Below are 13,764 nucleotides of genomic sequence, written 5' to 3' on the forward strand. Positions count from 1 at the left end.
AGCTGTGCGCTGCAGGAAAAGCAGGGAAAACACTGTGGGCCAGCAGATATTTGATTGACAGCCTATCAGCTGTAAGATTCTTCGACTGACAGTTAATCAGCTGTAAGATTCTTTGACAGCTGTTCACAGGTATGGCAGTTAATTAACAGCAGAGGAAACCAATCACAAAGCGAAGTTGCAGGGAGCAGCTGCCAATGGAAGAGCAAGGAAGGCGGTGCCACAGCCGCTATTTTGTGACTCGGGGCGGTTGGAGTCGGGCTGAGCTGCGCTGTGATATTACTGATCACCCTCCCGCACGGCGAGGATGGTGAAGCTCTTCGTGGGGAAGCTGCCCCTGGAGGTGGGGCGGGACAAAGTCCCGCCATTGTTCAAACAGCTCAGCAGAGTCAGCGAGTGCGATCTGGTGAAGGAGCGTGCGAGACTTGGATAGGGGGCGGAGATGGTGGAGAGTGATAGGGAGATGGGGTAGAGAGAGAGGAATGGGAGAGGGAGAGAGAGAGAGAGAGAGAGAGAGAGAGAGAGAGAGACTGGGGAAGAGTGACAAGGAGAAAGAGATAGAGAGATGGAGGTAGAAAGAGAGGAATGGGAGAGATAAAGAGAGAGAGAGAGAGGTGAAGGTACAGAGAGTGATGGAGAAGAGTGACAGGGAGGGAGGGAGAGAGGTGAAGGTACAGAGAGTGATAAAGAGTGACAGGGAGAAAGAGAGAGATGGTGTACGAAGAGGAATGGGGAGAGAGATAAAGGTACAGAGAGAGATGGGGAAGAGTGACTGGAGAGAGACAGGGTACAAAGAGAGGAATGGGAGAGAGGGGAAAGATGGGAGTACAGAAAGAGAAATGTGGAAGTGACTAGGGGAGAGATGGAGGTAGAGATAGGGAGAGAGAGAGAGAGAGAGATGGAGGTACAGATGTATGGGGAAGAGTGACAGGGAGAAAGATGGGGATACAGCGAGAGGAATGGGAGAGAGAAATGGAGGAGGTATAGAGAAATGGAGGAGGTATAGAGAAAGAGGTGGGGGAAGATTGATGCAGAGAGAAATGGGTTACAGAGAGGAATGGGAGACAGATCGAAGTACAGTGAGAAGAATGGGAGAGAGAGGAATGCGAGTGATAGGGAGAGATGGGTTACACACAGAGAGAGAGAGAGAGAGCTGAGACAGACACAGGGAAGGGGGAAAGAGATCAAGACCAATGGGGGGGGAGGGGAGAGAGGGGGATGGAGACACAAAAGGAAGAGATTGATGCGGCTGGAGGGTGAGGAGTGTGGGAAAGATTAAGGGAGAGGGGGAGAGAGAGAGAGAGAGAGAGAGAGAGAGAGAGAGAGAAGACACTGAGGCCAAGATATAGTGAGGTAGCGGGAAAAGAGATTTGGGGGGGGGGGAAACAGAGATGAGACAAAGAAACTGAGAGGTAGCGGGAAAAGAGAGACGGGGGAGAGCAATTGATGGAGAGATGAGCGAATGGAAGGAGGGGCCAGAGGGGTTGGAGAGTGAGACCAGTGGCAAGGGGGAGAGAGACAAAGGGAGAGGGAGGGGAGAGAAGAAAAGGAGGAAGGAGGAGACTGTTAGATGGATTGGGGGGGGGGGGGGGGGGGCACAGGAAAGAAGAGGGTGATGAGGAGGGGGTTCAAGTTTTTAGGCTGCACCAGATGGTTTTCTTGAGTCTAGTGTCAAAAATCATTCCTGTAGGTAAGCCCACACACCCAGTTAACTGAAGTGACTTTATATGCCAATATCCGGTAATGTAGCATTGCCCAAGGTCAATCAGAACACTCTTGTTGTAACTTGCTAATTGGATATGACAGCAACCCTCCCCTGTATTTGTATAATAGAAGCTCTCAAACTGGGGTCTGCGCAGACAGGCCGGTAAACAGCACTGGGGGAGGAAAAAAACCCTGAAACACTCAGTTGCCGTGCACTCCATCGCTGTGCAGTGAGCAGGCGGGCAGTGGAGGGTTACACCTGAAACGGTGCCAGTGTTCCCAACAGGAACCAATCTCACTCCAGGAGGAGCCGAGAGGTGCCGTGTGGTGACGTATTCAACAGGCGTGTTGCTGAACCTGCAGGGTTACCTTCCAGCTGAAGGGAAGATAAAAGTTTTCACATCAGCAGTCACATCAATGCTCACAATATCGAACAGCCCTGGTAAAATTTCATGCAAGTCCCTTTAACAGGACACTGATGAACTTTACATTCAGAAATGTAGAATTTTAGAGAAGTTCAAGTTTAGAGGGTGCAAGCTGAGGGGCTAGCCAGGAGAGCATTGAAATAGTCAAGTCTAGAGATAACAAAGGCATGGGTGAGCATTTCAGCAAATGAGCTGAGGCAGGTGCGCGGATGGGCATGCTAGAGAGGTGGAATATAGGCGGTCTTGGTAATGGAGTGGATATGGGGTCAGAAGCTCATCTCAGGGTCAAATAGGGCGCCAAGTTTGCGAACGGTCTGGTTTAGCCTTAGCCAGGGAGAGGGATGGAGTCAGTGGCTAGGGATCGAAGACAATGGCTTCGGTCTTCCTAATATTTAGTTGGAGGAAATTTCTGCTCCTGAACAGCGTGACAAATCAGAGGTAGTGGAGGGGTCGAAGGAGGTGGTGGTGAGGTGGAGCTGGGTGCCGTCAGCGTACATGTAGAACCTGGCATTGTGTTTTTGGATCACGTTGCCAAGGGGCAGCATGTAGATGAGAAGTAGCAGGCGGCCAAGGATAGATCCTTGGGAGACTCCAGAGGTAACGGTACAGGAGCAGGAAACAAAACAATTGCAGGTGTTTCCCTGGCTACGACAGGAACTCAGAAGACTTGACAATGTTCTAGCTACAGCTATCTTCTGATGGATCATTCGCATGTTTTGACAATTGCCTATGGCAACTGAAGCAATGTCTTCATTACGAAGATCCAATGGGGAAAAAAACATACCTTCTTTCTTTGGAATTCTCTACCCCAGAGGGCTGTGGATGCTTTGTCGTTGAGTATATTCAAGACTGAGATCAATAGATTTTTGGGCACAAAGGGAATCAAGGGATATGGTGATAGAGCAGGAAAGTGGAGTTGAGGTAGAAGATCAGCCATGATCTTACTGAATGGCAGAGCAGGCTCGAGGGGCCTTACGGCCTTCTCCTGATCCTATTTCTTATGGTATACACTTCGAGCATGTTCTAAACATCTGCATCCAAGGTCCCAGGTCAATGGTTTCCCCAACACTTTCCAAATGGAGGCAAGTATTTCTGGGGGATGGCAGTGTAGGGGGGTAGTGGTTGTGTGAATTTCAAAATATTAAGTTGCAAAAGAGACCAAATCACCTTTAATTGTAAAAGTAGCAAATATACCGACAAAATAAAAACTACTCCGAATACGGACACCATGGGCGAAGATTTGCACTATGGGCAACACAAATATAAAGCAATTCTTCATAAATGGGTTTATAATTCCATAATGAATAGGACACAGGAAATCTCTTCCCCCGCACTCCCCCCCCCCCCCCCCCCTCCGCTTCCCAACTTGTGGAAATTAGGTTGTATAACATTTTAGCATACTAAATCAATCACATGCCACTGGCTACTTCAATAATGGATTTTGTATGGGCAATATTAGGCTGCTATGTACTGCCCCTCCGACAGTGCGGCGCTCCCTCAGTACTGCCCCTGCGACAGTGCGGCGCTCCCTCAGTACTGCACCTCCGACAGTGCAGCGCTCCCTCAGTACTGCCCCTCCGACAGTGCAGCACTCCCTCAGTACTGCACCTCCGACAGTGCAGCGCTCCCTCAGTACTGCCCCTCCGACAATGCAGCACTCCCTCAGTACTGCCCCTCCGACAGTGCAGCACTCCCTCAGTACTGCCCCTCCGACAGTGCAGCGCTCCCTCAGTACTGCCCCTCCGACAGTGCAGCACTCCCTCAGTACTGCCCCTCCGACAGTGCAGCACTCCCTCAGTACTGTCCCTCCGACAGTGCAGCACTCCCTCAGTACTGTCCCTCCGACAGTGCAGCACTCCCTCAGTACTGCTATGTATGACTGTCAAACATATGTCACCTGCAGCTTTCCAACCACAAGAAATAAAGCTGGTCTACTTTACCCCATCTGATAAAGCCCACACTCTAGGGGTTGAAGGATAACGTTCTATTGTAGTCTGAAAGAGCATCCCTGTAGTTATGCACAAGACATTTTAATTCATAAAGCAAGAATTACCTTAGGACAGGCAAGGGGATGCCAAGAGCTAGTTTAGCTGCAACATAAGCCAATGGATAACCAGTTGCTTTACTGGCCAAAGCTGAACTTCTGGAAAGACGGGCATTCACCTCAATGATAAAATACTGGAAGACAGAGTGATGTGAAAGTGATGCTGGTGTACAACTACAATGGAATGCATCTAAAAATGACGATGGAAGCCAAGTTATCAAACATATTCAAAAATTTGACCATGCAAGTAATCTCAGATCACACCTTTAGAATATCAAAAAAAAATGGAAATTTAGGTATAAATTTCTACTTATCCTAATTTTAAAGATGATCTATAGTTTGAAATTAAGCCATTTTTGTCCAAGTAACAAAAGAATTCTAAAATACGCTACTCTATTTTAGTTAACTAAACATATGTTCTATACAATTGCAAATGCAAATTGCATCTTCATGTATGTTCTTTATTTTCTAGAGGGAAGCGATGTATACATCAGCAGCAGAGTTCTTAAAATGATGGCCCAGAAATTCGGGTCGGGGGCTTCCCGCGGGTGCAAGCCCCCGACCTGCACTTACCTTGCACGCCGGCCGTTGAGCTGTGGGCCCCCGTGGAATTCCGATCCTGGGCCTGCTCCAGCTGCCGGCACGCAGTGCTTGTGTATCCCAGGGGCGCAGTTAGTTCAATGCATCCCCTGGGATCACATGGGCCATGGCGAGCCAATGGTAGCAGGGAATGCTTCATTCATAAGTTTGACAGGACCTATCAAACCTATAAATACTAATAAGCCCCAAAAATCACTAAATCTTCAAATAAATTTTTTTTTTTTAAATCACATTTTTAAAATAAACTATAAATTACATGAAATAACTTTTAAACAATAATTTAAACTTTTGAAAAAAATAATTTTATTTTCTAACGGAGCTAAAAAATAAACTTACCTTTCTTTAAAGTATTTAAAAATAATAAACCTGTGGAAAAAATGTTTTAATTTTAATTAATTCACCACTTACCTTGTAAAAAGCAGGCCTTTCAACTGCTTTTTACATGTCTAACTTCTGGAGACTTACCTTCCCGGGAAAACCTGCAAAAAAAAACGTAAGTTCAATGCGCACGCGCGCCACCTCTTAACCCCTTCTTTCAGGGGAACGGACGTGCCGGTTTCCCGCGCATGCGCAGTGCATGCACGAAACCGACACTTCCATTGGGCTTACGGGCGAGTACCCCGTGCGTACTCACCTGTGGAGACCCGAATTTCTGGGCCGATAACTCTAGGGTAGGGGAATGACACACAAACTCCACTTTGTAACGTAACCTTGGATGGATTTTAAACAAAAATTCTATTCATAACAATCAGAACTAATCCCACATTACTGCCAATAAAAAATTACTGCAAAGGAATGAGATATCCATCAACTCTTAAACTGCTGTAAAATCCAGTGCACATCTCTTTATGCAGGTTTATACCATCTGCAACGCTAGGTGTAGGATTTATGCACTGAATAATCATGACACTTAAGTCTAGAACCACTGACATAGATACCCTGAAAGCAGGTGTACTTAAATGTAATTTGTAATTAAGCTATTAAAATTTACAGAAAAATAAAAAACTTGATAGCTTCCAAACACGGAAAGGAGATGGCATTGTATAAACTTAGTAATCTGAATGTGGAGAGATTCATGTACAGGTTAAGGACTGTAAATTTTCTTTTCCAGCATCATATTACGCTAATTGCATGATCTAATAGCAAAGACAAAATTCTTCAAATTTCATTTCAATAGATGATTAAGAAAGCCAGGAGGATGAAGCCGAGTACCTGTTCAGATTCAGGGCTCAGGGCATACTGAATATTACACTCTCCCACAACACCCAAGTGCCGTATCACTTTGATTGCCGTTGTTCTCAGCAGGTTATATTCCTTATCATTCAGAGTCTGGCTCGGTGCAACAACTATTGATTCCCCTGTGTGGATTCCAAGTGGATCCACGTTTTCCATATTGCAAACCTGTGGACACAGAGAATACATAACTTAGTAAATCACACAGACAGGCCTTTGCAAAGATTTTAAAAAACTGGTTTCACACTAACCGAAAGAGGGGATCTTTCGGATCAGATTCTCCATACTTACTGTGATACAATTATCATAGGCATCTCTGACAACTTCATATTCTATTTCCTTCCAGCCTTTCAAAGACTTGTCAACTAGAATCTGAGATGTATGTGCGAATGCCTGTGTCACTAAGGTCACCAACTCCTCTTTGTTCTGAGCAAATCCCGAGCCCAGTCCACCCAAAGCGAAGGCAGCCCGCACCAAAACAGGATAACCCAGGCGTTCTGCTGCACCTTGAGCCTAATAAAAGGAAGAGGAGGTTGAATTATTATTTTATTTGAAGTTATCGTACAAATATCCAACAATACCCAGAAATGTGCAGCAAGTTATTACGCAGATCATTTTACAGTACAATTAGTCTGCATGCGAGTGACATTATTAGCCTCTGGTCCTAGCCAACTAGTGTAAAGTGAAAGCACTGTCAAAATGTTTTAAATTTATAAACTTGATGAGTCACACTGCTACATATGCTGTGGATTTTACTTGAAAGTGTTGCTATAACCTACCCAGGAGCACACGCATTCATTGCTAGGAGGCAACAAACAGAATGCAACAGTTGAAAGAGCAGCTATTAATAAATCAGGATTTTTACCTGTTCTAAAGAGAAAGCAGCTTCGCTGGGTACAACATATTCATTAATTTCTGCCATTTTCTCAACAAATATCTTCCTATCTTCTGTCATCTCAATAGAAGAGACTGGAGTCCCCAAAACTCTGACATTGTATTTTTCTAAAACTCCTCTTTTTTGAAGCTCCACTCCACAGTTTAGTGCCGTCTGTCCACCGAATGTCAGGAGGATTCCATCTGGTCGTTCATTCATGATGACCTGAATACAAAATTTAAAAATATCCAAAGTATTGTTACCATCTACTTTTGCCTTATACAATCATACTTTTAATCTCTCCTGCCTTCCCTTTTGTTTTTTCCTCCCCTCCCCCTGCCTCTGCACTTGCTTAAAACCGGTTATATCTTTTTTAACGTTTTCCAGTTCTGACGAAGGGTCATCGACCTGAACTGTTAACTCGGTTTCTCTCTCCACAGATGCTGCCTGACCTGCTGAGTATTTCTAGCATTCTGTTTTTATTTCAGATTTCTAGCATCTGCAGTATTTTGCTTTTGTCCAAAAATATTGCGTTAACTATATCCATGTATAACACATGGAACTCAAGACTTAGTTACATCAATCACCATATTAACTGCAGAAACGATGTATAAGCTGCCATTTCTTTTAGCCTTCGTTCCGTGGTAGCACTCTCTCCTCTGAGAAGACCATGGGTTCAAATTCCACTTCAGCACTTGAGCACATAAGCTAGGCTGACACTTCAGTACAGTAACAAGGCAGCACTCCATGGGTAGTGTCTTTCAGATGAAACATTAAACAGAAACCCCATCTACCTGTTCAGGTACACATAAAAGATCCCACGGCTTTAGTCAAAGAAGAGCAGGGAAGTTCTCCCAGTGTCTTGGCCAACATTTAGCCGTCAACCAACACCAGAGTAACTAGTCATTCTTCTTATTGTTGATCGTGGGACCATGTTGTGCACAAATTGGCTGCCTCTTATACCTACAAAACTGTAGTGACTACACTTCAAAAGTAATTCACTTTCCAAAAAGTGTTTTGGGTAGACCTGAAAGGTACAATAAAAATACAGGTACTTTCTTTCTTTACCGTTTTTCGTCAATTTTTTCTCATTTCCATACAAGATTAAATATAGATAAGGCCAGTTATTTTCTACATGTTTTTAAAATTATTCTCCCCACTTCCCTTCCCTCCAACCCCACTGCTTCTGGAGACATCAACTCCTTGCTGGGTTACAGCTCCACGGGCAGTGGGCACCTGCAGAATCTCATCCAAGTGCTTAATGTCCTTCTGCAAGGGTGTCACAGCTAAGCCATTGCGGGTGATCACACAAGCCTTCTATAGGAAGGGTTGCTGGGTAGTCATTAGCAACATAAATGCTACCCAATTTCCCTCTCCCTAAACCAGAGGTGTTGAAGCCACCTGCACATGCCCCTACCATCACGTCAGCTAAGATTAGCCAAGTCCACATAAACCTGGGATCTTCCTATCCTGTGTGGCTCTGACACTGGGGGAACCCCAGGCAACTAGGTTATAAGTTTGGTAAGAGCCAAATATTTGGTCAACAAGGTCAAAATAAGCAGCCACAAAATATTAAAATAAAGCCAAAGATTTAAGATGGTAATGAGTTTGTTTTTGGTAACTTAAGTCATACAAGTCTGTACAATTGTACTTTTTTTTAATGGTTTGTATGTTTGTCATCCAAGGTTCAGCACTGAAGATGAGCATTTGACTCCAGGGGATTGGATTGTTTCATCTGAGCGAGCCAGTCAGCAAAGAGGCAGTATCACAACCAAGTTCCAGAAACCTCACTTACTTCAACTTTTTTACTGGAGTCAATAAGATAAACTGTTTGAAATTCATTGCTTAAGTGGAGGGACTGCTTGTCAACAGCCTTTCAACATGCAGCAGAGCGTTAGCTTGATGAAATACCAGCGAGTTTACTATAATGTCCCTTGACCTATAGCACTGGTGCGTACCAAAGTCTCGGTAGTTACCAACTACAAAAATAACCTTCAACTTCCTTCACAAACTTCACCTCAATAAGTATAAAACACACACACAAAGCTTTTGCAGTGGTGGTGATCAGCAACAGGTCAATTTACTCAGGTTTGCCCAACATAAGCAGGTGCTCAATAAGAATTCTTGTATTAGCAGTGAAAGAGACTATACCTGCGTTACATATTCTGGAGTAATAGGTAGAAAGTAGACTTTGTCTGCGAGTCCTTTGGATGTCTGTACTGTTGCAATATTTGGATTAATTAACACTGACTGAACATTCTCCTCTTTCAGCGCTTTAATAGCCTGAAATAGAATCACAATTTAGATATGAAACAGAAGAAAAAACATAACTAGTGAAATGAAAACAATTACTGAGACGAGACAATGTTAATCAAATCTAAACCAGAAAGACAAATAAAGTGGCATAACAAAGCTCAAATCACACAGTAATTTATTGCAGCGTGATTAACTTCCCCGAAATCTTTCATGAATCCTTACACTCAATCCAAGAATTTAGTTTGTGATGCGCTATCAATTCTAATAAAAGGCTGGGCAGAGTTCAGAACGACAGGCTTTTATTAACTACTGAATTGCACTTCAGACAGATCAGGACTATGCCTCTAGTGGACGACCGAATGCCAGGAGCTGCCATGCGGCCGCTCTTATACTCGGTAGCCCAGGGGCGGAGTCAGCTGAGGCATAGTCAGGCACAACAGTGAAACAAGAGTGAACGACAACAACAACAACAACAGTGAACACAGTGAACTACAGTGGTTTACCACAGTTTGTAAATACAAAGTCAGTGTGTTCTGCAGACAATTACTGTAGCTGTCTTAACTCGTTTCCCGTTGAATGCGATCCCCGTTCAAATCTTTCAAACTTCACCATTAACAAATTGTTCATGATCCATTGTTCCTCAACTCACCTGAGAACCAGAGTAATCAAACTCCCCTGCTTGACCAATAGACAGTCCACCTGATCCAAGAATAAGGATCTTGTGAGGCTGTATCCTTCCAGGTGGGGTTTTAGATTGTTCAGTTCCATTTTTGAAGGAATAATGTGAAATCACTCGTCCTTTAACTAATGAACAAGAAAAGATTTAATCTGCGTCATCGCTGCATTTAGCAGTCACTTTGTGCGTTCATCAGTTATTAGGAGAAAGAATAATCTTTAAGTACTTGTGCTTTTAATAATTGCTCTTGCCAATATACCAATTCCAATTACATTAACTTTAGAAAATAAATTAGCAACTGAATGGTCATAATACAAGTCTTAAATTTAATTCCCCCAATCATTTTGAAAACAGGTAAACAAAATCAAAGTTTCTAGTTTGTTGTAAATTGTTCTGTCTAAAGAAGACCCTTTAAGGGACTGGAACATTTCAGATTAAAAGAGAGACTGAACAGCATACTTCTCCCTTCATAGTTAGATTCAAATCCAGCCCAGATTGATGGGATAAAAAGTTTCCTCTCTCCATTTGTAGGGAAATGGTGTTAGGAAAATTGATGGGACTGAAGGCCGATAAATCCCCAGGGCCTGATAATCTATATCCCAGGGTACTTAAGGAAGTGGCCCTAGAAATAGTAGATGCATTGCTGGTCATCTTCCAGAACTCGATAGACTCTGGAACAGTACCCATGGATTGGAGGGTAGCTAATGTTACCCCACTATTCAAAAAAGGTGGTAGAGAAAAAGCGGGGAATTATAGGCCGATAAGCCTGACATCGGTGGTGTGGAAAATGCTAGAGTCCATTATAAAAGATGTAATAGCAGAGCACTTGGAAAACAGTGACAGGATCGGACAAAGTCAACATGGATTTACAAAAGGTAAATCATGCTTGACTAATCTACTGGAATTTTTTGAGGATGTAACTGGTAAAATAGATATGGGAGAACCAGTGGATGTGGTGTATTTGGACTTTCAGAAGGCTTTCGATAAGGTCCCACATAAGAGATTAGTGTGAAAATTAAGGCACATGGGATTGGGGGCAAGGTATTGACTTGGATAGAGAACTGGTTGGCGGACAGAAAGCAAAGAGTTGGAATAAACGGGTCGTTTTCCGAGTGGCAGGCAGTGACTAGTGGGGTACCGCAAGGATCGGTCCTAGGACCCCAGCTGTTCACAATATATATTAATGATCTGGACGAGGGAATTGGATGTAATATCTCCAAATTTGCAGACGACACAAAGCTGGGTGGGAGGGTATGCTGTGAGGAGGATGTCGTGAAACTCCAGTACGATTTGGACAGGTTGGGTGATTGGGCAGAAACATGGCAAATGTACTCTAATGTGGATAAATGCAAGGTTATCCACTTTGGTGGCAAAAACAGGAAGGTAGATTATTATTTGAATGGCAATAGATTGGGAGAAGGGGAAGTGCAAAGAGACCTGGGTGTTCTTGTGCACCAGTCGCTGAAGGTAAACATGCAGGCGGTTAAGAAGGCAAATGGTATGTTGGCCTTCGTAGCAAGAGGGTTCGAGTACAGGAACAAGGAAGTCTTGCTACAGTTGTACAGGGCCTTGGTGAGACCGCACCTTGAATATGGTGTGCAGTTTTGGTCGCCTTACCTGAGGAAGGACGTTCTTGCCATGGAAGGAGTGCAGCGAAGATTCACCAGGCTGATACCTGGGATGGCAGGAATGACGTATGAGGAGAGATTGTGTTGATTGGGCTTATACTCACTGGAGTTTAGAAGATTGAGAGGGGATCTCATCGAAACCTATAAAATTCTGTCAGGCCTGGACAGACTAGATGCAGGAAGGATGTTTCTGATGGTCGGGGAGTCCAGAACCAGGGGTCATAGTCTAAGGATAAGGGGTAAGCCATTTAGGACTGAAATGAGGAGGAATTTCTTCCCCCAGAGAGTGGTGAACCTGTGGAATTCTCTGCCACAGAGGGCAGTGGAGGCCAGTTCATTAAATATATTCAAGAAAGAGTTGGATATATTTCTTGAGGCTAAAGGGATCAAGGGATATGGGGAGAAGGCAGGGACAGGGTACTGAATTTGGATGATCAGCCATGATCTCATTGAATGGCGGAGCAGGCTCGAAGGGCCGAATGGCCTACTCCTGCTCCTATCTTCTATGTTTCCATTGGCTCCTGTGTGAAATTAGTTTGGACAGCTTCAACAATTCTCAGTGGATGAGGGCTCACAGCACAGCACAAGTTGGCCAGAAGGGCACATGGGTGATGTATTTATATATACAGGCAAATCGTGTTTGACTAACTTGATTGAGTCGTTTGATGAAGTAATGGAGAGGGTTGATGACGGTAGTGAGGTTGAGGTTGTGTAAATGGACTTTCAAAAGGCGTTTGACAAAAGTACCACATAATAGACTTGTCAGCAAAATTAAAGCCCATGGGATTAAAGGGGTAGTGCCAGCATGGATACGAAATTGGATAAGGGACAGAAAGCAGAGTAGTGGTGAATGGTTTTTCAGACTGGAGGGAAGTACACAGTCGTGTTCCCCAGGGGTCGGTATTAGGATCACTGCTCTTTTTGACATATATTAGTAACCTGGATTTGAGTATACAGGCATAATTTCAAAGTTTGCAGATGACACAAAACTCAGAAATGTAGTCAACAATGAGGAGGCTAGTAACAGACTTCAGGAGGACAGACAGTCTGGTGAAATGGGCAGACACATGGCAGATGAACTTTAAAAAAAAGTGTGAAGTGATACATTTTGGTAGGAAGAATGAGGAGAGGCAATATGAATTAAATGGTACAATTTTAAAGGGTGAGCATGAACAGAGAGACCTACAGGTATATGTACACAAATCTTTAAAGATAGGACAAGTTGAAAAGGCTGTTAAAAAGCATATGGGATCCTTGGCTTTATTAATAGAGGCATAAGAGTACAAAAGCAAAAGAAAACACTGGTTAGGCCTCAGCTGGAGTATGGTGTTCAATTCTGGGCATCACACTTTAGGAAAGATGTCAAGGCCTTAAAGAGGGTGCAAAAGAGAATTACTGCAATGGTACCAGGGATGAGGGAATTCAGTTATGTGGAGAGACTGGAGAAGCTGGGGTTGTTCTATTAGAGCAGAGAAGATTAAGAGGAGATTTGATAAGAGATGTTCAAAATCATGAATGATTTTGATAGATAATAAGGAGAAACTGTTTCCAGTGGCAGAAGGGTCAGTAACCAGAGAACACAGATTTAAGATGATTGGCAAAAGAACCAGAAGAGACATGAGGAAAAAATAATTCATATAAATACATCGAGTTGTTGTGAACTGGAATGCATTAGCTGAAAGGGTGGTGAAAGCAGAATCAATCATAACTTTCAAAAGGGACTTGGATAAATACTGGAAGAAAAAAAGATACAGGGCTATGGAGAAAGCGCCAGGGAGTGGGACTAATTGGATAGCTCCATCAAAGAGCCGGCACAGGCACAATGGGCCAAATGGCCTCCTTCTGTGCTATATCATTCGATGATTCACACTGGCACATGAGAGATGCTCTTTCCAAAATGAGGTTAAGGCACATTGTTGAGTGTTCCATTCATCAGCAGTGCATGGCCATCTTTTATTTTGATGAACTTTTTTTTTTAAATACTTGACTGATTTAACATTTATTTGCAGAATATATAAAGAACATTTTTTTAAACATTTCTCTGTTCTTAAATATTAATCAGCATTAAAAACACTTGAAAAATAAATCATAAAATATTTTTCAAGATGCAAAGAATTGGCTCTTTAATTAAAGACCGAGGTTACCAATCATGCATAACAGCAAATCGAGATTTTCAGTAATCAGATTACTATCTCAGTATAATTTTCTTCCTCCAATACAAGTACTACCTGTGTTTTTCAAACTTGGACTGCAGAAGAATTCTTATGGCCATGTATATTTTTATTTTAAAACCAACAAAAACATAACAATTTAGCAGTATCTCCAAG

The 13,764-nt window shown here is 43.3% G+C and overlaps 1 protein-coding gene across 3 annotated transcripts in view; it reads right to left on the bottom strand.

The window, feature by feature from the left end:
- Positions 1-13,764, bottom strand: part of cad (carbamoyl-phosphate synthetase 2, aspartate transcarbamylase, and dihydroorotase) — a 112,927-nt gene that overhangs the window by 61,237 nt on the left and 37,926 nt on the right. For all 3 annotated transcript variants that reach the window (XR_015079524.1, XM_085996984.1, XM_085996983.1), the window contains exons 9-14: positions 9,783-9,937; positions 9,029-9,160; positions 6,869-7,102; positions 6,295-6,516; positions 5,983-6,171; positions 4,180-4,304 (exon numbers count right to left, since the gene is read on the bottom strand). Coding sequence is in view for 2 of the 3 variants with exons in the window: in XM_085996984.1 (XP_085853110.1) it covers positions 4,180-4,304; positions 5,983-6,171; positions 6,295-6,516; positions 6,869-7,102; positions 9,029-9,160; positions 9,783-9,937 (1,057 nt within the window). In the remaining variant the exon portion in view is untranslated. The remainder of the gene's footprint in view (positions 1-4,179; positions 4,305-5,982; positions 6,172-6,294; positions 6,517-6,868; positions 7,103-9,028; positions 9,161-9,782; positions 9,938-13,764) is intronic.

Source organism: Somniosus microcephalus, chromosome 9 (assembly GCF_052327205.1).
Source record: "Somniosus microcephalus isolate GS21.2 chromosome 9, FLI_Smic_1.0, whole genome shotgun sequence".
In the NCBI taxonomy this organism is placed as follows: Eukaryota; Metazoa; Chordata; class Chondrichthyes; order Squaliformes; family Somniosidae; genus Somniosus; species Somniosus microcephalus.